Source organism: Clinocottus analis, unplaced genomic scaffold (genome assembly GCF_023055335.1).
Source record: "Clinocottus analis isolate CAN_PGR_092001 unplaced genomic scaffold, fCliAna1.0.p SCAF_5, whole genome shotgun sequence".
In the NCBI taxonomy this organism is placed as follows: Eukaryota; Metazoa; Chordata; class Actinopteri; order Perciformes; family Cottidae; genus Clinocottus; species Clinocottus analis.
In genome coordinates, this window is record NW_027176207.1 from 9,899,667 (window position 1) to 9,921,728 (window position 22,062).

The 22,062-nt window shown below is 40.0% G+C and overlaps 1 protein-coding gene across 9 annotated transcripts; it reads right to left on the reverse strand.

The window, feature by feature from the left end:
* Window positions 1-349: 349 nt before the first annotated feature.
* tcerg1b (transcription elongation regulator 1b (CA150)) lies at window positions 350-20,439 on the reverse strand. 9 transcript variants are annotated; one of them, XM_068600214.1, is made up of 23 exons: window positions 20,028-20,439; window positions 19,508-19,726; window positions 19,020-19,154; window positions 16,970-17,201; window positions 14,711-14,863; window positions 13,938-14,202; window positions 13,575-13,847; window positions 12,470-12,529; window positions 11,186-11,383; window positions 10,766-10,872; window positions 9,254-9,342; window positions 9,008-9,168; window positions 8,664-8,745; window positions 8,214-8,349; window positions 7,978-8,067; window positions 5,717-5,835; window positions 5,241-5,391; window positions 4,960-5,124; window positions 2,991-3,173; window positions 2,588-2,782; window positions 2,271-2,354; window positions 1,799-1,899; window positions 350-1,098 (listed from the first exon to the last, which is right to left on the reverse strand). In XM_068600214.1, the coding sequence occupies exons 4-23, from the start codon at window positions 17,198-17,200 to the stop codon at window positions 897-899; spliced, it is 3,045 nt and encodes a 1,014-aa protein (XP_068456315.1). In that variant the 5' UTR covers window position 17,201; window positions 19,020-19,154; window positions 19,508-19,726; window positions 20,028-20,439; the 3' UTR covers window positions 350-896. The 9 variants fall into 9 exon arrangements, with proteins under 9 accessions (XP_068456315.1, XP_068456316.1, XP_068456314.1 ...); XM_068600215.1 differs by having other exon boundaries at window positions 19,007-19,154; XM_068600213.1 differs by lacking the exons at window positions 19,020-19,154; window positions 19,508-19,726; window positions 20,028-20,439 and adding an exon at window positions 18,226-18,325 and having other exon boundaries at window positions 13,575-13,811.
* Between the last annotated feature and the right edge of the window lie 1,623 nt (window positions 20,440-22,062).

Below are 22,062 nucleotides of genomic sequence, written 5' to 3' on the forward strand. Positions count from 1 at the left end.
TACAAATCAAATATTGTATCGTCAAGATTCATCTCGTAGTCGGACGGCTTAGTTGTATGCTTAAAACTCTTTATAAAAGAATGTTCACAGAGTGAATGATTGAGAAATTCACTCAAAAAGTGGGCAGTCATAGATCAGTGAAACTAACTCCTGGCATTAGCCTACTAATTTAAACATGATACATCATACTTACATCAAGTGACATGTTTTCTCAGTGGAGAATGTTGTATTGGGTTAGGATAGTTTTCTCCTTATATATCAACGCTTCCTTCAGTAAAACTTACATAAGGGTGTAAGTCGACCATGTGTGAGGCGTTCATTTAGAAGAGAAAAACCACAGAACAACATGTTGAAAAACAGTGGAAGTTGCCTTTATTTCATTCAACAGAGAAATTGCTGCAACATCAGAGTAAACCACTGAGCAGAAACTAACATTCACACTGAGCCACTGAAACAATGACTGGCAAAGTGGAGCAGTAAGGCTTAAGGACGCCTCAGACACATGCACACACCCACGCACACATTTTCTCACACGCTCATCTTCATTTACATCAGCTATCTTACACCTCAATTGCTGCTTGGGCAGCAGCCTTATAACTTTCCCTCTAATGTGGCCAGTCAGAGGTGAGGGCTCAAGGTTGACCTTGAGATCAGGTAACCTCTGTTTCCTGTTGTGGCCTTAAATAAAGGGTTATTTCAGGGCTAAGAGGCAACATAACACAGAGACCATAACCGTTCATCTCTATGGTACATCTCTAAGCAACATGAGCCCCAGCAATAACACTGCAAGGCCAGCCGTGGGCCTGAATGGCGGGGTTCAAGGTGAGTTTGGGGGAGTTCATGCTCTGGCCAAAGGGAGGGCAAGTAGGGCACCGGCCGAGAAGATGATGTATTGGTCACTTGGTAGAGCGCCGGGTAGGCTCAGAGGCAGTGGGTGGAGGGGGAGGGCCACGGCGGTCTAGGTCTTCAATGTAGAACATGATGAGCTTCCTGCGCTCCTCGGGGACGCACTCCAGAACGAGGTACCGCTTGTCGTTCTGAAGGATCTTCTCCACATCCTTCAGATGCTGCTCAGACTCTTGGAACAGCTTTCTCGACCTGACGGAAGAGAATATGTGAGATGGGCAGAAGGCACTCGGAAGAAATACGGTAATACTCGGAACAGTATCTGCTACTTTTGAGATTTTGGTTCAAGTCTCTTCACGAGGCACAATTCTACACTGTATGACTGTTTTGCTACGAAGTCACTGTGATTGTTCAGGTGTGCCATGTACATGGTTGCAGCTCGTCTAGACTGAAATGCTGCTTGTCTAAGAATTATCCAATCATGTACCAAAGTGATCAAAGAATGAAAATAAATGAACACGCAATTTCTCATATACACTTAAAATGTTGTCTATGCTAATGTAGTGGGGGGAAAAACTGAAACTGCATCAATGGATGTAATGGATGAAAAGTGGAGTTGTTTGTAAATACTTTGTCGTATAACAGAGTAGAATCTCAAAGCTTGCTGGGCTGCAATTATTCAGGTTATGTGCACTGCTGTTCAAAAGTATGTAATCGCTTGCCATAAAAGCATGATAGAGTACAGTCACATGAGAGAGAGAACTACTTTTATTTGTTTACAATTCTCTGTACACATTATGAAGGGTTTGCAATAAAAGTAACGTTTTCTTTCACTGCAAAGAAAAATTATACCATTTTTATAATAAATACATGTACAACAAAATCACTTGCAATATTTGTAATTGATATTAAACACTTATATTGCCTTAGTGGGTCAAGTGAGTGTACACACCTGTATGTGATGAACTTTGTCTCCTTCAGCAGGGTTCTGAAATCAGCCTTGGCTGTGATGTACTTGTCTTTAATGTAATCTTCAAACTCCCGTTGTCTCTTCTACAAACACACAGATTAACACTTTAGACACAAAACTCTTACTGCTAAAGCCGAATTCAACTCACACCATACAACATTTAAGACAGAGACCTATCAAATACACATCAATTTAGAACAGGCGTTTTATAAAAGAAGCCAGACCATGTTAGGCTGATGAGCGCCTAGTTTTGGTCTTTCCAGATTATTTCTGTTTGTCTTCCCTAACCAGGAAGAGTTCTTTGCTTTTTTATTTTTCATCATTCTACTTCCTGAATTCCTGAGATGCAACTACAGTGAGCCTTAACTCATCAATACAGTCACAAAATTCACATAAATTTTTGTCAGAAAGAGTAAACATTTCAGAATTTTACAACCAAAAAAACACCTCTTACTCTGTCACTGGAGGAGAACTTAATACAGCGAGGGTCCTCCTTGATAATCTTCTTCACCTCCTTCCATGTGGTTGTCAGAGTGATCTACAACACAAACCAAAAGTTCCTTGATAAGCTTATGAAACGAATTAAGGAACAATTTGTATTTCATATTAATTGAGAAAGCGCATATGAACATGCGATCAAAAGCTGCAGAGTATTATGTTCATAGTAGCCATGCTGATTATGTGTCAATGTTTTTACACAAGGAAAAAAAGCAAATGAGACAAAAAGAATAGCTTAGTAAGATGAAGGGTAACTTGTCCTGCTTTTTGCACCTTTTTAGTCCTCACCATGCTGGTCTCATCTAGTAGCTGCCTGAAATGTTCTTTCTTCTTCTTGGCCAATGCTTCTACGTGTTCATTAAACAGCTTCTCCTTATCCTCTCTCTCCAGCAGTGAGGCCGACTCCCAGCGATGATCTTTTCGCAGGTTACGACGAGTGTCTGACCATGCCGCATCTGAAGACCGTACCTGAGGAATAAGCAAAAAGACTTGTCAGTCTTGTGCTCCCACCAACATACATGCATTTCTCAAATGTTCAAAAATGATCATCCCTCCCTCCAATCAATTTCTCTGATCTAATTTTGTGAAATTTAAACATGACGCAAAAAAGATAAGGTATAATCAACTTATTTTAAATCACATTATGGGGAAATAGATATGCTGCAGAACGTCTCACCATATCAGACATGAGAGCTTTGAAATGCTGGATGGCCTCCTCCCTTTTGTGCTGCTCTCTCTCTCGGTCGATCTCTTTGGTCTGTTCTGATCGAGCCTTCTGCACCTCCCGCTCCCTCTCTCTGAGGCTGACCTCGATACGAGCCTGCCGCTCCAGCTCTCGCTCCTTGTCGAGGTCCACGCTCTGTGGAGCACACGGACGGACGGCATTAGTTTTGTTTGTCATGTGATGCCAACAATGAGGACCATGTACAAAAACAGAGATGGGAACTCTCCATTACTAGTCAATTACAGACACTTGGTTCATTTAAACTAGGGATATTGATGTGTGGTTTTCACAGATAGAGTAGTCTTGTAATACTTCAGTGTTTCCCCTACCATTATATTAGGGGGGCACGGCGCCCCCCTGAATTTACCCCCCGCCTCCCTGTAATTTTCCCTATATATAATCGCCAGATAACAATACCTCATTTAAGGTTCTCTTTCCTATAGAACAGGTCTACACCTTGTTCTGTTATTAAACTGAACGGCTGAATTCTATTGATGGGATCTACATGACAGCTTGTCATTTCCGTCTCTACGTGGTCGCGCGTGAACACTTCTCTCCTCTGCGCCGCTGCTCTCTGTGTCGCGCACGGCGTTGTTCCGCCCCGATGCGCAGAAACACGTGCGCGCACACAGGTGAGCGCTGAGCACCCAGCAGCGGGCAGAGAGCGTAGAAAAATGTTGCGTGAAAAAAAAGCAGACAACTATATCTGCGTTTTAAACGCTCCCAGGTAGAAGATGAACAGTAGCTCTCCTGTAAGGAGCACCGGAGCAGCTCTCTGAACCCGGAGCAGCTCTCCTGCTCAAAGTGAAACAAGCCAAAGTGCTGGTGTCTTGTTCCAACAATGAGCTGCTGGCTTCACACATGACAAAGTACACGGACATAAAACTAAGTCATTAATAAATACATGGAGAAATGCCTGTACTTTCGGGTAAATGTTCACGGTTAACAGATTACGCTGTGCATGCGCGACTTGGCGATTTTTTTGCGTTTTGCCAAAAGCCAATCTCCGCAAAGTCTCCACAAAGTCTCTGTGACTTTGTCTTTTTTGTTTTTCCGTCTCTCCAAGCCGGAAAAACATCTCATCTCATCATGGAGCATGAACTGAGAGCGTCCGTATTAAGTTTTAAAACAACAACCCCGTTTTAAAAAGATGTGTAGAGGAAAGCAGCTCACTGCAGCAATAACACTGATACAACCTGATGCTCACATATCTGCAGTCTCATTCTGTTTTGTTCTGCAATTTGCTTTTAGTTTTCCAAAATGAGCTATTTAGTAGTAAGTACATATAATTTATGTTTTGCACAGATAGAACTTTATTTTCATTGTTTTAAGTGATTGCCATTTTTTTCTTCTTTTTTTGTGGTCTGACGGGGCAATTTGGTTAAATTGAAAGTTATTGTTATTTATTCTGTTATTTATAAAAGCACAGATGGAGTCACAAAATGATGTTATTTACAGAAATAGTAATGCTTTTGGTGTTTGTGTCATTGTCAGTGTCCTCGTGGTCTCCCCCGCCCCCTCTCCCGCCCTCCAAAAGCTGTAAACCTAGGGGAAACACTGTATTTGATAATAGATTCATTAATCTTATGCAGATGATTCAGTCCATATTTGTAGACGCTTGGACTCGACTTATCAGGAATTTATTAGCTCCATGTCAATAAAACTCATCACTTGAGGTGTAAATAACTTGGTTTCATGAACACTTTCATTGTTGACTGACTCAAACAGGCAGACAATGAATAGATTTGAAGAAACCTTTACACCTCGTTCTAATATACCCAGAGTAAGAAAGCTCCAGCAGATGAAGCATAAACAATTGTCCTGATATAGAACTCACACATTCACAGCTACTGCCACGCAGATCAGATGTCAGTTGCACATACATAAAGTAATCATCCACCATAAAGACTACTGCTCATACCTTGGCTTGTTTTTCCATGTACTGTTTAAAAAATTCTTCTCTGAGTGCAGAGCTTTCCACAGACTTGTATCTTGGGTCAGTCTCCAGCCTCTCTTTCACTTTGCTCCACCGCTGGCCGACCTCTATGTGCTGCTCACTTAGGAGATCATAGAAGTCTATCTTCACCTGGTAACATATACACATCAAAATTGGATATCTGTCCAAAAACCAAAAGGTCAGCAGGACGTGCAGATGGTAAAAGCCTGTAGGGCTCAAATACATTGAATATGAGTAGGTGATACCTTCTCTCCTCTTGACTTGGAGTCCTCTTTCTCTCGCTTCCTTATAGCTGTGATGAATTCCAAGAAGATGGCCTCCCTGTCCTTCATCTTTTCTATGGTCTTAAATCGTGGGTCTCGACCGTGTTTCACTGCAAATTCACTAAACGTTGTTCTGTGAAGAAAAAACAAAGAAAGAAAAAAAACAACACGTTAACTTTTAAATGAACTCTTTACCAAAACGAGAAAGAATAAAATACCAATAAAATAAGATGTTAAATACATTGTGAAATTAAATACTGAGAAAACTCCCAAATGGAGAACAGGATGGTAAAATAACTTCCATAAAATCATTGATCATTTCACTCATGCTCTGAAATAAAAACAGAAAAGTCAGAAAACTTGCAGAACTATAGTGTCATAATGAGAATAAAGTTAATGATAGATATCAACACTGTGTTTTAAACACAAACTACAGAACAACTGGCCTGTTTCTTTACCTTGGTGTGAACTTTGCCTCCTCCATCATCTTCCTGAACTCGTCTTTGGCCTGCATCAGCTTGTTCTTCTTCTCTTTCCTCTCCTCTTCTGCTCGTGTCTTCACATACTGATCAAACACCTAAAGGAGAAGACATAATCACAAAACTATGACTAAAGAATATAAATAACTACAAAGAGCATTTCCTGCAGAAAATGCATTGGAATGCAAAAAGCTAAAGCTTATAGCTGAAAGATTTAAAATAAATTGCTGAATATAGTGGAATATATCTTAAATTTGCTAAATATAGCTAAATATATTTGAAAATGAAAGAATAGCTGAATATATGTGAAAACATCCATCCATCCATCCATTATCTTAACCGCTTATCCTCATTAGGGTCGCGGGGCGCTGGAGCCGATCCCAGCTGTCAAGGGGCGAAGGCAGGGTACACCCTGGACAGGTCGCCAGTTCATCACAGGGCACACATATAGACAGACAACCATTCACACTCACATTCACACCTACGGGCAATTTAGAGTCCAATTAACCTATGCAGCATGTCTTTGGACTGTGGGAGGAAGCCGGAGAACCCGGAGAGAACCCACACTGCCACGGGGAGAACACGCAAACTCCACACAGAAGGACCTGCCAGACCAGTATCCGAACCCCGCCCCGCCCGGGATCCGAACCACAGACCCTCTTGCTGTGAGGCGTCAGTGCTAGCCACTACACCACCGTGCAGCTGTGAAAACAGCTGAATATATCAATATAGCTGAAAATAGTGGAATAGATGAATATATAAATAAATAGCAAATAATTACTGAAAATATAGAAAAGGCAAAATACCTGCTGAAAAAAGTTACAGTTCGAAATCATTTAATTGAACGTTGTCGTTTAAATGTATAATTGGAAAAGTTGAAAGGAAAACTGCATCATCTAAATCAGGGGTGTCAAACATACGGCCCGGCCCGACAGGGTGTCCAGTCTGACAAAAGAAAAAAAAAAGTTTTTTTTTTTTTTTAAATCAAAGTTAGCCATAGGTGGGGTTTGAACTACTGATCTTCTGCTTCTAAGACGGAGATGCAAACCATTGATCCACAAGCGCAGTTGATGAGACCCCATGATGTTATTGGGTTCCAGAGTCAAACCTCAGAATGTGAACGTCAGTGAAGCTGTTAATACTGACGTCTGTAACCAAAGTGACCTGCACACACACACACACACGCGCGCGCGCGCACGCACGCGCGAGTGCGACCATAATAACACGTTAGCGCGGCCGTTCACGCGAGTGCATGGCCGTTCACGTGCCTGGCCGTTATGGCTGGGGACGGACTTGCTCTCACATTCAGTCGGATTTCAACACGTTTGAATCTGTTGGATTCCTATCGACCGCAGTTTACGGCAGAAGACAAGATTTCCCACGTTTTGAGCTATAAATTATGCCCAAAGAGTAAACAGTTTGGAGTAGAGAGCAAGTTTAAAAAACAAGACCCTCACGTAGCTCTCTGCTCTAGGTATGACGTCACCCGCTCTGAGCTGCGCAATTCACACTAATGAGAAAGGCAGAAAATGTGCAGAAAAAACATAAAACGAAAACGCAGTGAGTTAAAACACTATAAAAGATATCAAAAAAGCTGAGTAATACAGTAATAGCTGAACGTTTTGTCAACATTTTAAAGGTGAAGTGAAATGGTGTCTCTAGCTGAAGGCATGACAGAGCCTTTACCTTTTGAAGTTGAAGAGTTGAAAGCGGATTTGAAGATGTTCTTCATAGGAAACCATTCATTTTTATTTTGATAAAAAGCTGAATAATTTTAAAATTTGAGAAAATATGAAAAACGTAAAAGCGTAGATTAATAGCTGAAGGTTTTGTCAACATTTGAAATTTTAAATATTGTTTCAAGGTCAACGTATGAAGAAACTGTAAATGTTTGAAGTTAAAGATGATTTGAAGATTTGCCCATTGGGTCCCATTATAAAAAATTATAAAAAGCTTAATTTGAAAATGTGAAAAGTCAGAAATATGAAAGGTCATAGCCATCGTGTCCTTAAGTAGCTGAATATTTGAATAATTGAACTTTTTTCTGTAGCTGAAAATATGGAGGTCCAAAATACGGATGGAAGAAATAGAAGAAGAAACAGTTTAATAAAGATTTGAAGAACAATAGTTGGAATGCTTGCAGCATTTTAACTAAATAGCCAGTACATGCCACAAGACTGTGAGAATAAGTAACAGTGATGTGGGAGAAAAAACACATGTGAAAGATCGTGAAACTGAACCTGTTTCCTCTCTTTTGGGTTGAGCAGAAGGTACCGTGGGTCAAACACGATCTTATGAAGCTCTTTGTCCCAAGTCGAGAATGCAGACACCTACATGTAAGATAGACAATGCAAGCATGAGAAAGACACTCAAATATCAACGTGTATATTTTAAAAGACTATACTTGTTTAATTTATGTAAATAAAAAAAAATAAAAAAAGAGAAAAAACTTAAAACATTGCGCTATAAAATTTACCCCTCTCTCCAGCAGCATTTCTCTGAACTGCGTCATCCGGGCTTCGAGCGGCACTATAGCTCGTTCTCTGGCAGCTCTGAGCTCTGCCTCCATTGCTGCTTCCTTCTCTGAGTCTGCCTCCTTTACCTCCTCCTTCCTGAGGGTGATACAGCAAAGGTCAAGAGAGGTGGAGAGACGAAGTAGAAAGAAAGTAAGGATAATACAAGAAAAGGTTGAAAGAGGATTGAAAATACATTTTTTTAGAGACATATGGTGAATATTATTTCATGGCTTTCTATAAACAGCTGAAGATAGCCATGGACAACATGCAGCATAGGGCTGCGGGTCGGAGTAGATCCTGGGCCGATGATGTAGGGACACCGCCTTAGTACATGGAACACCAGCTCTACCAGGTGAGGTCCTGGGGCACCCAAGCAATTTCGCAATAAGTAAAAGAGACACATGACTTACTTCCTCTTTTTGGCTTTGGTTGGTTCCTCATCTTGATTTTCTTCAGCAGCAATGGCTAATTCTGGCTCCTCCTTATTGACACCTGTAGATAACCACAGACAAAATAAAAACTACTCAACTACTGCACACAAGATTTTAGAGTGATGGCAGCACCTTCTGGCCCAGTATAAAAAAACATGAATGCACCTGTACTTCTGTGGCCCCTGGGTTTGTGGCTTTGAGGTAATTGATTCATTTTATTTCATATTAACACCAATCAAGTAATTGGTCCGCTTACGATTATCATAAGTGCTGCGTTGAATGTACTTAACACTGACAGTATGTAAACGAGTGTTTGTCCACACCTGTCTTCTTGGTGTCCTCCAGACCTCTCTTGTGCGGCGGCTCCTGGATGTGCTTGTCAACGTCAGCTCGGCCAACCAGCTCCTCAGGCCGGTCCCACATGGACAGCCGTGTTGTGGGGTTGTAGAAGAACACACGCTCGTCACCCGTCCATACCACACACCTGATATTATTTTTTAAAAGGCATTAGGGTTACTGCAATAAAGTGAAGTGGAATTTTGGTGTGGACTGTGATGTGGCGTGCATACCATGGCGTGCCAGGGATAGGGTTGGTGGCTACTGGTCTTGCTTTCTGAGCGGCTTTTTCCTCCTCTGTCATCTCTTCTTCTTTAGGCTCCTTGATAGTGAAATTCAGTTATTTCCATTACTATTGCATTCATACTTTTACACAATATCTTAACTATGTATATATTTGTGTGATTTATTTCAGAAATGTGTTTTTTTATTCTAGTACATGTAGAACAGTAATGTATTATAGATTATGTACAGTGTATAGCATTTCTTACTCTGAATTATGGATATAATGTATATTACAACATGACAAGGCTGTACTTAATTTTGATCAGAGAGCAGGGATCCTTTTGATATAATGTTTCTTTTTAAATGTTCTAGATTAACAATGAGGTAAAAATTAAGTTGAATGTAATTTGTGTTTGTTCAAAATAAAATCATAAGAGGTAATTTGGTGTGCAGATAAGAGGGCACCAAATACCAATTTGTATTTTTTACTTTGAATCTGTGACTAGTAACTACTCATGTCAAATAAATGTTGTGGAAATTAAAAGTACAAAATTCCCTTTAAGATCTATTTGGGTAGTAGAATAAAGTTACATAAAATGAAAATATTCAAGTACAGTCAAATCGTCAAAATACTTTATATAAATACTTTAGTACAGAACTTGAGTAGTCTAAATGTCCTTCGTTACTTTCCACCAATTCTAGAGAACAACATTTTTACAATGTGCAGGGCTGCAACAACGAATCGATAAAATCGATAAAAATCGATTATTAAAAAAGTCAGGAACGAATTTCATTAGCGATTTGTTGTGTCACACGGTTATTACGCCACACAATAAGTCGCATAGATGTTTGAGGATTGAACAAAACTGTTGAGTGGAGCGGCTTGCGCAGCACAGCAAACAGAAGGTCTGCATAGTCGCGTTGCGTGTACAATAACGTAGCAGGTAGGCTAACCGTTGTTGTTAGCTCGCTAGCTAGTCGTTCATTCTGTTGGGTTAGATAGAGTCTTTGTTTTAAAATACCGCGGAGGCTTCAAGAGAAGCAATGCGTAAATATTTCCTCTGAGGTGGAGAACACAGACTTGCATTCAACAGTCCAATATAATGTGGCTTCATGCAGAGGAAGTGTTGCTGGGATTTGTAGTTCGATATCTAATTAATAACCTTTTTTGAGATGAAGTGCAGTCTGTAAGTTATCCGTTGATACATTGAGTGTTTACTTCTGGAATTCTCATCTCTTTTTCTCTGAGTTCTGAGTGTGTACGTCTGTAAGTGTGTGTCTGTGAGTGTGCATGTCTGTGAGTGCAGAGAACAAGTTCTGACAAGTTCTGCACTGTCTGTTCTGTTTTTGTAATAAAAAGTTGCAAACTAATGCTCTAAAATGATTTTTTTATCCAATTAATCGAAAAAAAATAATCGACCGATTAATCGATTATTCAAATAATCGTTAGTTGCAGCCCCACAACAATGCACATTGGAATTAAAAGTTTTGTAAAGCAGGTAATTCAACTCGTCACATACTTCTTTCTCATTAGTGTTGTCTGTTTTGTTCTCCTCCATTTCCTCCATCTCCATCGCCTCAGCTTCCGCCTGGGCCAGACGCTGCTTGAGCCGTTCTGCTTCTTTTTCTGAAGAAAACCAGGAGAAATAACACACAAGCAGTGAGGTAACTAAAAGAAGATTAGTGTAGCTCAACAAATCAATTCTGCAAGGGTTTCATGTTCATACTGACACTGCTAATAATCCTCTTACAAAAGTGTTGTTGAGATGAAACTCAAAGTGAGTAAAACTTTGGAGATGGGCGATACTGGAAACCAACCCAAACCTAGCACCATCATTCTCCAAAGCCATTTATGTCCCACTACAATCCTTGCATGTCATCTCATCATGTTGGAGCTGGCCAAGATTGTGATTGTGTCTGCATTAGTCAGCAGTAACTACCTTTTTCCACCAGGGCCAGTGGTTTCTCCCAGGTGGACTCCAGTGTTCGGTTGTTGTAGTAGTACATTTTCCCATCAGCTGTTTTGTACTCTGACCACTCAGGGAGATGCAATCCAGCCATGGAGTGAGGAGCTGCCGAGAGAGCCAGCTGTGGGTGCATCATGGAAACTAAAGGCGGGCCCATGCCAGGAAGCATGCCTGTCATTAGACAGAGAGGAAAAAGACAGACCATGATTGGCGGAGACTCATCTTTCTGTCATAGCAAATTATAGTAGTTGCAGTGGACTGTACCTAATAGTCTACCTAAAGCCTTTCTAAAAAAAGACATTAGTTTATACATTCATTTGTGAAATGTAATTTCCAAGGTGAGGAAGAGAGCTCCACAGGTAAAATAAAACGGATTCACTGCAGCTTAAGAAGGGCTGTCCCTCTAACCGTTTGCCTGGTCACCGAGAGGATTATATTATTAGATGTGTGAATAAAAAAAGATAATCATCTTTTTGTGGAAGAAACTGCTCAAGTCTAAAAGATATCTTTCTAAAGAAAGAAAAATCTAAAGAAAGATACACAAACAAACAAAGCAGTGACCACACACAAACATGCCACAAAGGACGACAACACCCAACCACAACATGTAGCCATTACTGCTATAATAATAATAATACTTCAATCTTATATAGTGCTTTTCTAATTACCCGAAGACGCTATTGTCCTACTGAATCTCTACTTGGTAAAAGCAGCCAGCTAGCGTTATGGGAACTAACAAAGACGGACTTAGTCTCAAGTTTCAAGTCACCAAACACACACCTCAAAATGACCGATCCTAAGAATCAACTATTAAGTTGCTGATTTTCAAGTGTCTCTCATTTACCAAGAGCAACCAGACAAAACTACTGGACAAAGTGCATTTATCATTTAGTTAGAGCTGAAGACTCCGTTTTCACCAAGCAATATGTTTGAATTATGTTTGTTTGAGACAAGAGAGTCCTGGAAATTAGAATTCAGTTAGTGAACATCTTCGTTGTAAAAAATATTCTGGTGACGAAAGTTCTGCACAAATAGTCAAAAATGAGTTTAACAAGCCTGAATGACCAAGTAGCTTGTTCTTTTTTTGTCTTTTGGAAGAGGAGAAAATTCCACTGTATACCAGATGGATCATGTTCACAGCATTCACCACCATGCCATTGTTTGAGGGTTCCCATATATACCATATGCCTTATATAGACACCATTCACTCCCATGCCATCTACTGTCGATCTGAGATGCGAGCGGCTGGGTGTTTACCGTTGGGGCCGGGGCCTGCCTTTACACAAGGTGGACCTACTATCTGCATCATTGCTACACCTGCAAGAACAACGGACAAGCAAGCATCTGGTTGAACACAGCAGGACACTGGGTATGAGCCATCATGGTTTGGAAGAGTTTTTATGTGTGGCTCCAAGTATGGACTGTGCCTTATTGTTATGGTACAACAACTCAGTTTCTGTTGACATTTATGAGCCTGTAATGTATTTAGAGGCGTTAGGAATGAGCACAGTGTACATTAGGTTTACAAACTATGATTTATTTAGAGGCCATTGCTACATAAACAATTATGATGAATAGAAAAGAAAGAAAATTATGAAAGAAAATAAATCACATTTCAAGTAGTGAATGCATAAGCTGGAACACCACACATCTAAAGTCGAGCAGGAAGCTCTCTGTAAGATATTTGTCAGTTTAATAACAATCAGCCCTAATGTAAAACTAGCCCCATGTAATTTCAAGTCTGACTTTGCCAGACACTTCGTCCACAAATAACACTGTATACAGAGATAATTAACCAGAATGAGCTTATTTTTATCAAATTATGTCAACCGAGAGACAAAAGTAAGACCAAAAAAACGAAGAGCAAAGCAAAATAAAAAAACATGAACGCAAACATACAAGTGTGTTTACATTAGCCTACATTTAAATTCAAGCCTTGTTTATGTGCAACCCTTAAATTAAATGTTACCTGACAAGTGCCGACTGAACTAAAGAGTTAACCGTGAACAGAATATATATCTATAGATCTCCTGATAGCCTACGTACTTTGTCCCACCATTGTTTCATGAGCTGTTTAATCAAAATGTGAAAGTGTAACAGGGGACACACAATCATCTGGAGAAGAGACATATCACTTCAAGCCCAGATCAGCCCCCCTACTCCCTGAATTAGGACATCTCTAATTTCAACATGTCAGATGGAAAATTCTTTCTTGGAGCCTGACCAATAAATCTAAAGAATAACTTATTAGACAGATAGATCTTTTTTTCTAGAACTATACCTAACCACTTTCTCTTAGCATAGTGATAGCAGCTAGATAGTGTGGCCTGTTAGTTTCTTGCTCTTAGACTGTAGTTCTTACCTGGTAGAGGGATGTGCATGCCCGGCAAAGGTACCCTGAAAGGAGGCACCATGACAGGGGGGAAGGCAGGCATGGTTGCAGTAGGCTGGCCCACACTGTGAGACAGGCCTGCAGGAAGTAGCGGCATTGTCTGCAGAGGCATGGTCTGCAGCGGCATTGTCTGCACCGCCGTAACAGGTGAGGGCATCGTGGAAACAGTTACGACAGTGACTGGAGACACAGCTACAGTTGAGGACACTGTGGCAACAGGGGACATGGCTGCTACAACAGTGGCTTTTGGATACAAAAACACAAATAAAGAAGATTTTTATTTTTGCATTAGTGTGTGCATGTTTGTCTGTTCATAGAAGACTGTGTCCTTACCGGCAATGGTCACAGAGGGAGAGGTGACGTCTGGACTGGAGGAGAGTGTGCGAGACGAAACTGTGGACAGCGCCTGAGTAGAGGAGGCTGTGACTGTTGTGCTGGCTGTAGTGTTAACACTGCTTGAGCTGGCAGCTGCAGTCACCCCAACATTTGGACCCGACCCTGATACAAGTAGAGGGTTGAGTTCAGACTGCTGGATGATCTTCACACCATCCGGTTTACTCCACGATGACTCTCTGGTCCTGGCGTTATAGTAATATGCCTTTGGAAGGGATAAATGGGGAAGAACACACTTATTACATGGGAACAAACAGTAACTAGAATATAAAGCTTGGCAACAAATGTATAATTATCCTCCATCCCTGTAATCACAACATTTTTGTATATATATTGCCAACCAATTTTGTTGATTGTATTGACATTTGAGCCAACATACCGTGCACATCTTACTAAGCAAGATTTCTTCCAAATCGACAGTCTAGAATGGCAGACCAATATCCAGTCCAATATTAAAGGTATTGATGACATGAATTATCATGGGGTTTTCCAATGAAACAAATGACAGGTTATAGTGAGACAATGGCTCCTTTAAGCAGTGTGCATTTCTAGTTTTCAAAACGCGTAAAGCTGCAAATGCAATTAAATGACCAACAAATCAGTCGTGTATCTAAAGTCTCATATCGAAAAATTTCACTCTTTCCATGCTTTTGCAGACGGTGCAAACCAGTATAGGGGTCCTACGATACGCCCTCAGATGATCTTGAGCTTACCTTTCCTTCTGGCGTCTTGTTCTCTACCCAGATTTCCTCTGCAGGGTTGAGTGCAGGGGCTCCAGATGCAGGAACGGGAGGCATCCCAGGAGGAAACAGCATTCCTGGAGGAGGTGGCAGGTTCCCCATGGGAGGGGGAAGGAACGGAGGTCTCTGCAGCATGAGATAAATCCAAAGTATTACATTTTCAGACTTTAAGGAATAAGGCTAGAACTATACCTTGTCCAATTAGTCTTCCTTGGTGGCCAGATAGATAAGCAGTCGACTATTAAGGCAGCAGCCAGCACTTAAAACCTCCAAATTTAAATTAAGAGGTTCTAGTCATGAAATTGTAGCATTCAAGACAGAATAACGGTCAAAAAGATTATTAATAGGTTTTAGTCATATTCTTCCTTGATTCGGTCTTGTGTCTTGTTGTAAGAGATAGCACTGCTGTCACTCTTTCCAGGGAAGACTAATGCTACGACTAATGCTACGTTCACACCAAACGTGGTGCCAACTGCCGCAGCGCTTTTTCACGTAAGTTTACTCGCTCAACTGTATATGCTTAATTTGCGTCATTCACGGTGGAAAGGGGGCATGGCTTATCTCTGTAAAAACAGTTACTATTTCTGCCATTTGTGTCTGTGCATTGACTTTGCATGCAATCTACTCGTGAGAAACATTTGCAGCGTCTTGGGTGTGAACGCAGGATAAAGCTTTCTTCGTGGTCAATTACTTTGCAGACTCGGCCCACTAAACGGCATTAATAGGTATAGGACAAGTCCATGTAACAATTATCCAGGCCCAAATAACTGCTATTTAAGATATAAACCGAAATACATATCAGAAAACTTAACAGGATTTGTTTGAACGTCAGAACTTGTTCTCTACATTCAGACATGCACACTCAAACACAGTCACACACATGCACAGACACACTCACAGACATGCACACTCACAGACGTACACACTTAGAACTCAGAGAACAAAAGATGAGAATTCCAGAAGTAACCACTCAATGTATCAAGGAATAACTTACGGACTGCACTTTACCTAAACAAAGGTTAATAATTAGATATTGAACTACTAATCCCAGCAACACTTCCTCTGCATGAAGCCACATTATATCGGACTGTTGAACGCAGGTCTGCGTTCTGCACCTCAGAGGAGATGCTTACGCATTGCTTCTCTTGAAGCCCTGCGGTATTTTAAAACAAAGACGTTATCTAACCCAACAGCGCGGCTCAAACACGGAGAATGAACGACTAGCTCGCGAGCTAACGACAACGGTTTAGCTGTTATTGAATGAAATAAATGAAAAGTACTTTATTAATCGCCATGGGGAAATTCTTTTGTCATAGTAACATCCCACACTTACAGACATCAAATGAAATAAACTAAACACACAAAATAAAATAAATAAGAACAGGGATGACAGATATTTACAAAAATAAAATATATATATATATATATATATATATATATATATATATATATATATATATATATATATATATATATAGAAACATATACATAAACAAATAAAGTTATTTAGTTATTGTACATGCAACACGACTATGTAAACCTGTCTGCTGCACTGCACTCCACTGTTTTGTTCAATACTTAAACATCTCCGTGACTTATTGAGTGGCGTAATAATCGCGTGACACAACGAATCGATTATCGGCCAACTTTTTTAATGATCGATTTTTATCAATTCGTTGTTGCAGTCCCAATTGTGTTGTCTTGTTTCCTGTCACAATCCTTAATAAAATCCTATATCTTCCCATTCCAAGGCTGCAACATTGATTGCTCTATTGCAATATAGGGCAGAGTAACAGGTAAGTACCACATTTTCTAGTCTCCTCTCATGCAAGAGATGTATGTATGATGGTGGTCTACTAAATGTGTGCTTCTGCCAATTTATATTAGACAGCTGTTTAACAATTTCTCATAAAAGTTAAGTTTGATTTGACCACTTTAATATTCATGAGCATGCTCCCCTCACTCTACAACTCCCCCACAAAGGTTCTCTCTCTCATTGAAATGTTGTTTTCTAATTATCTAATATTTTGGCTATTACGGTCCAATACAATATATGTAAATGTATTATTCTTATCAATTATGGATGACTTATTCCTTAACATACTCATTTTAGTCTTTGTATTTCTCTTTATTACATGTTATGTGGAGCATCCCTGAAGGCAAAGATAACAGTTGAGTCCTACACTTCTGTAAAGAAAAACACACGTCGTGAGAAAAATGTGAAACAGTCACCTGTAGATGAGGAGGTCCAATGGGTGGAGGCATGCCTCCTGGTGGTGGAATGGGCGGCATATTGGGGTCAAAGGGTGGACGTGCAAATGGGGGTCGCGGCGGAGGTCCCCTCATCATCCCAAAAGGAGGTGGTGGTGGCCTAAGAAGTGGTGGTGGGCCTCGTAACACGGGGGTCTGGACAGGGGCAGGTGCAGGTGCAGGGCCGCGGAACCGTACTGCCTGCTGCACCATTCTAACACACAGAACAATATCAAGTTACAAACAGTGTTGTCATTGCAGCATCAGCAAAAAAATCTGATATGAACACTTTGAGCGGTACTAAGATTGTCATACGGCAGGAAGACATAATACTTGATGGCAACCAACTACAGGTAAGGCTGTGCAATATAGGTAATAACCATATTATGCTATCTATACCTGTGCTTCTCAACCTTTTGCTACTTTAGGCCCACTTGTGAATGGTATATCTTTACAGAGGACCACCTTCACAAGTGAAAAAGAAAAACATGTTTTTGTAATAATATGGCGCTTCTGACTTATGTACAACAGATGAGCTAAAACACAGATAGATAAGTAGATAGATAATGTTTTTGAAGATGCGATGACAGAGACATGAATTATGTTTTCTGTCTGGAGCCTTTAAGCGTAACCTTAGTAACGCTCCTGTACGTCAAGTAGCTCTGAGGTGTTTATTCTTCCACATGTTCTTTAAGGTGACATCCTGCTGGTCGTGGTAACGTTACATGCTTAGAACCCAAAACAAATCAAACGAGACAGTCCCGTGCATTACTAAGTAGGCTAACGTTAACGGAAAGACAGTCCATTCAAATGAATGGACGGAGTTGTGTGCCCCTGCCTACTAATTAATATAGCATAGCATAGCTAGCTGGTTGGCGTTTTTACGTGCACATTTGCACATAACGCGCATTAAGATACAAGTCGTGTATGAACACAAACCCGGGGCCTGAGTAAAAGGCAGCCTCGTGGAGGAAGAAAACATCTACCAGTGTTTGATATGGCTGCCTGTGTTTACCGCGTGCCACGAGCGGAGAGCAGAGACGAGCCACTTGGCAACACGGGCTTGTTAACTGCTAACGCTAGTTAGCTAGCATAGCTACACGCACAAGTAAGAGCCCTGTTTATCAAAACCTCTCGACCAAAACCAATTCTACCTAACTTAGTATACAACCTGGAATCGTGGTTAATAGTACACCAAGCTCATATTCATGGAAACACTTTAACGGCTATTATCTGACCTGTTGTCGTTGAACCCGATAGTCTCGCTCTCTGTCTGCTCCGCCATTACAGGAAAATGTAACCTCTCTCTTCCTGGAAACGCCCCGAAGTGGGTTCTGCTTCTCGTACTCGCTAAGCTTGAATGTCAATCATAGCGAGATCGCGTTATGTGAGCTCTGATTGGATGCTGTGTTTCTCAGAGTGGTTTGGACAAGCAATCGTTGGCTCTTGTTCTTCATAATTTCTTTGTTCAGTCAATTGCAAGGTGTTGTGGAAAATTAAATTGGACTCTAATCTTTCCCACTTTTTGCATCGCCCGTTAACGTTAGCTGTTACCACTTATTTATATCCCTGCTTACTGTGGGGATGGGTATGTTGTATGCTAGGGTATTTTGTGTGTCCATAGTTGTGAACAGTGGTGGAAAAACAAATAAAATCCTCTACTTAAAATAATTAAAGTCTGGCACAGTGGAAAACCACTCGACTGTTATGGGGTGTCCTGTATTCACAAATGTACTTGCATAAAAGTCAAATCCATAAAAAAAATGTTCATGCCATAACCTTAAAAACACATCAGAAGCAAAATATTATTGTGTACTCAATATAAGTCTCTTAGTCATACAAAAATGCCACATTAATGTAATTATGTAATCTTTCTTGATCTGTTTTCAGTTGAACACATAGATACAGAGCATTTAAATTATTTTTGCAGTAAAATTAAATGTATGATTCTTTTAAATATTACTGCCAGTGTTGTCTTTTGTGTGTTCAATGTCTCCTAGATTACTGCATCATCCACACATTTACACTTCACTTTGTTAATGGCCGAACACTGTGGCTTAGTGTCCTTATCTGGCTCCATGAGACGCTGATGCGGTCTCGTCCCTCTGTGGGCGAATGCTGTGGTAATTCCTCACTTCCTCTATGAAGCTGCTGGTATTTTGGGTATCTGTAGAAAAAACTGATGTAAGTACAGGAAATCAATTAGAAAATGCAAATGTCACTGAACTGTGAATTCTGGGAATCTGTACACCCTCTTATAGTTAACAGTTTGTAAAAAGTGAGCCATCGTACAAATCTAAAAAAGCTGGCTCTTAGAACAAAACACTTTCTACTTGCAGCTGCTTTAAATTAATTTAATATAAACTGTGTTTGCATTTCTGGGTGATACTGTGGGTTAACAGTAAGAAGAAACACTCAAATATCCAAATTTGCTCATTTACGAGTTATAAAAGTAAATTCACAGGCTATATGGAAGGTGCATTAATGGATATTAACAGCTGGAATATTTCACTGCCTAACCTAGATGGTTATTCTGGATACTGAAGTAGAGATCTGATGAGATGGGGTAAGTGGGTAGCCCATAGGGCATTGTGGGGGGATATGGATACATGGGGCCCTTTGCATTGGACAGAGCTGGAGGCACTGCCTGTGAGAAGGAGATGCCAGGGTCTTGTCCTGCCCCCTGCCTCAAGGACAAACACTCAATGTCTTTCTTCTTCCTTTGGAGCGACACAGAATCTGTTACGATATCACAAAGCAGAAAGCAGAAAGTAATTGAAAGTCAGAGGTTCACCATACAGATTAAAATTAAAAACACATATTACTGTACGTCTGCACATAAGACTTGACAGTAATTGTTCATTATCCTCTTATTTTAATTTTGGTTATATCATAGATAGAAAATCAAATGTTAAATTAGTATCTCATAATTAGGATGTTTTAATTGATGTTATTCCAAACATTTCATCTATATTTCCCTGTATCTCTGCTTGTGTATACACCCCAGCAGTACTATCACACACAGTATAGTAGACTGTACCTTCCTCCGTTGGCGGGATGGTAAAACTGGAAACAGGTTTTAGCCTCTCAGTGATTTGATCCTCAAAGTGAAGCAGCTTTCCACTGACTTGGGAACCTCCTCCTCCTCCAGCTGACGGACACAAACCTGAAGGGGTTGCTTTTGACCTGACCTTGCGGATTGATATTGGTGGTGACCTCCCGTCTTTAAATACAGAACTTGGTCCAACAGAGGCCATGTAGGCTTTGCACATCTTGGACCCATTTCTGGCCACGTCCAGCGGAATCGGACCGGCAACTCCAGTTCGAAAGAACCAAGAAGCAGGCCTTGCTGGACCCGGGCCGGTGTTTCTGGAAGGCGGACCTGGTTCTTGTTTTCTTTTTTCAAAGGGCATGTCCAATTTACGACGGTGGCTTTATTCTGGGGTTAGTTAGTTCTGGGCTTCAATCTGGCATCTGGAGTGTGATTGTTTAAACGGTCGGTTGCCCAAACAACAACAGCACATTGTTGAACATTCAGGTGAATGAACAATCTCGCTATTTATCTATATTTACCAGCTAAATGGGATGAACGTAACTTCTATATAATAAAAAAAAGCACAAAAGCAATTTGTGATTCTGTATTATTTTTCTGTGAACTGTTATATACTCAGCCTATAAGTATTTATTTCATACTTGTAGCCTATTATTATTAAATGTTATATCATATACTTTACTATCCATTACAGTAAACCAGCATACTATACCATATTCCATTTGATATTCAGCTATACTGCGGCACTGTATTATTATTACTAGTTCTACTATATTGCACCTGTGCTACCTTATCAAACAATGCTATATTATACTATAGTATGTTAATGTTATACAACATACTATGCTTCTATTTTGGGATGTTGTTACTGACAACACTAAGTCATATTCCTATTATTGATCATTTTGTATTATTCTGATGTGCAGCATACCAGATGTGATGCTATGTATCATACCTTTACCTCTTAACTTTCTCTTTATATGCTCTTGTTCATTCTTATTTCTATTTATTTCATTTCTGTCTTTCTGCTGCTGAATCACCTGAATCCCCCTCTCAAGATCAACACAGATTTATCTCATTTATCTTGTCTATGTACATTAGTCTACACTTGGAAAAAAGGAGATTAAATCTTTAATGTTATAATTTAATTTCAAATGAAGTACAGAAAATAGAGTACAATCAAACAAAACAAGCTGTACTGGGAAAAAAAAAAGAAAAAAGAAAAAAAACATGGTTCCCGTCAACTAAATTATGTTGTTAGTAGCTCCCGTATGAACATAACCTTACAACTAACAACAAACTAACAAAATATTAAACTAGTAACTATGGAATCATTCCTCTGAGAGTAACAAAATAAAGATTTGGTCATTTGGAGTGAAGTGCCTCATAAAATGACAATAGGCTCTGCTTAGCTGTTTGCACATCAAACTGAGACAACTATACCCATAAACAAAGTCACACACTCATCTATTCTTTTCTCACGCACACTTCACTCAAGACCCCACACACCCATTAGATTGGTCTCAACTAGCCTTAGAAATCATTTATTAAAACTCAGCTAACAAAAAAATGTCCTCCAATGTATCTAATCCATGTGAATATTTTAGTACATTTTGTGAGCTGCAGGCTAAAAAATGTTTGCTGGCAAAAATTGTTTGTAATTAAAGGTACATTGCTGGGTTGACCCACACATTCTGAGGTATAGAGGATTGTAATGTTCAGTCTTGTAGATGGTGACCCTCGTTGACCTCTTATCCCGAAGCCAGTTGGTAAATACTTTTAAAAAAAACACCCAAAAAACATTATCCTTTACCTCTATCCATAAACAGTGTCTGTATAAAAAGTACACGCGACAGAAGAGATCTATGTGGGTAAAAAAAGCAATACTTTAGATAAAGTTGTTTGTCCTACAACATCATTGCCCCCCAATGTGTCACTGCATCAAAATAAACTCTATCAATGATTAGTATTCCAAATAAAATTCTGATGTAAACTTTTGTCAGGCAATAATCTAACAGAGGCA

Excerpts from the sequence above, each read along its gene's own strand:
- tcerg1b (XM_068600211.1), bottom strand. The coding sequence starts at position 18,272 with ATGGCGGAGCAGACAGAGAGCGAGACTATCGGGTTCAACGACAACAG. Across the intron at positions 12,530-13,574 it reads CATGCACATCCCTCTACCAG|GTGTAGCAATGATGCAGATA; the intron begins GTAAGAACTACA and ends TTGTTCTTGCAG. Across the intron at positions 10,873-11,185 it reads ACTGGCCCTGGTGGAAAAAG|AAAAAGAAGCAGAACGGCTC; the intron begins GTAGTTACTGCT and ends GGTTTTCTTCAG.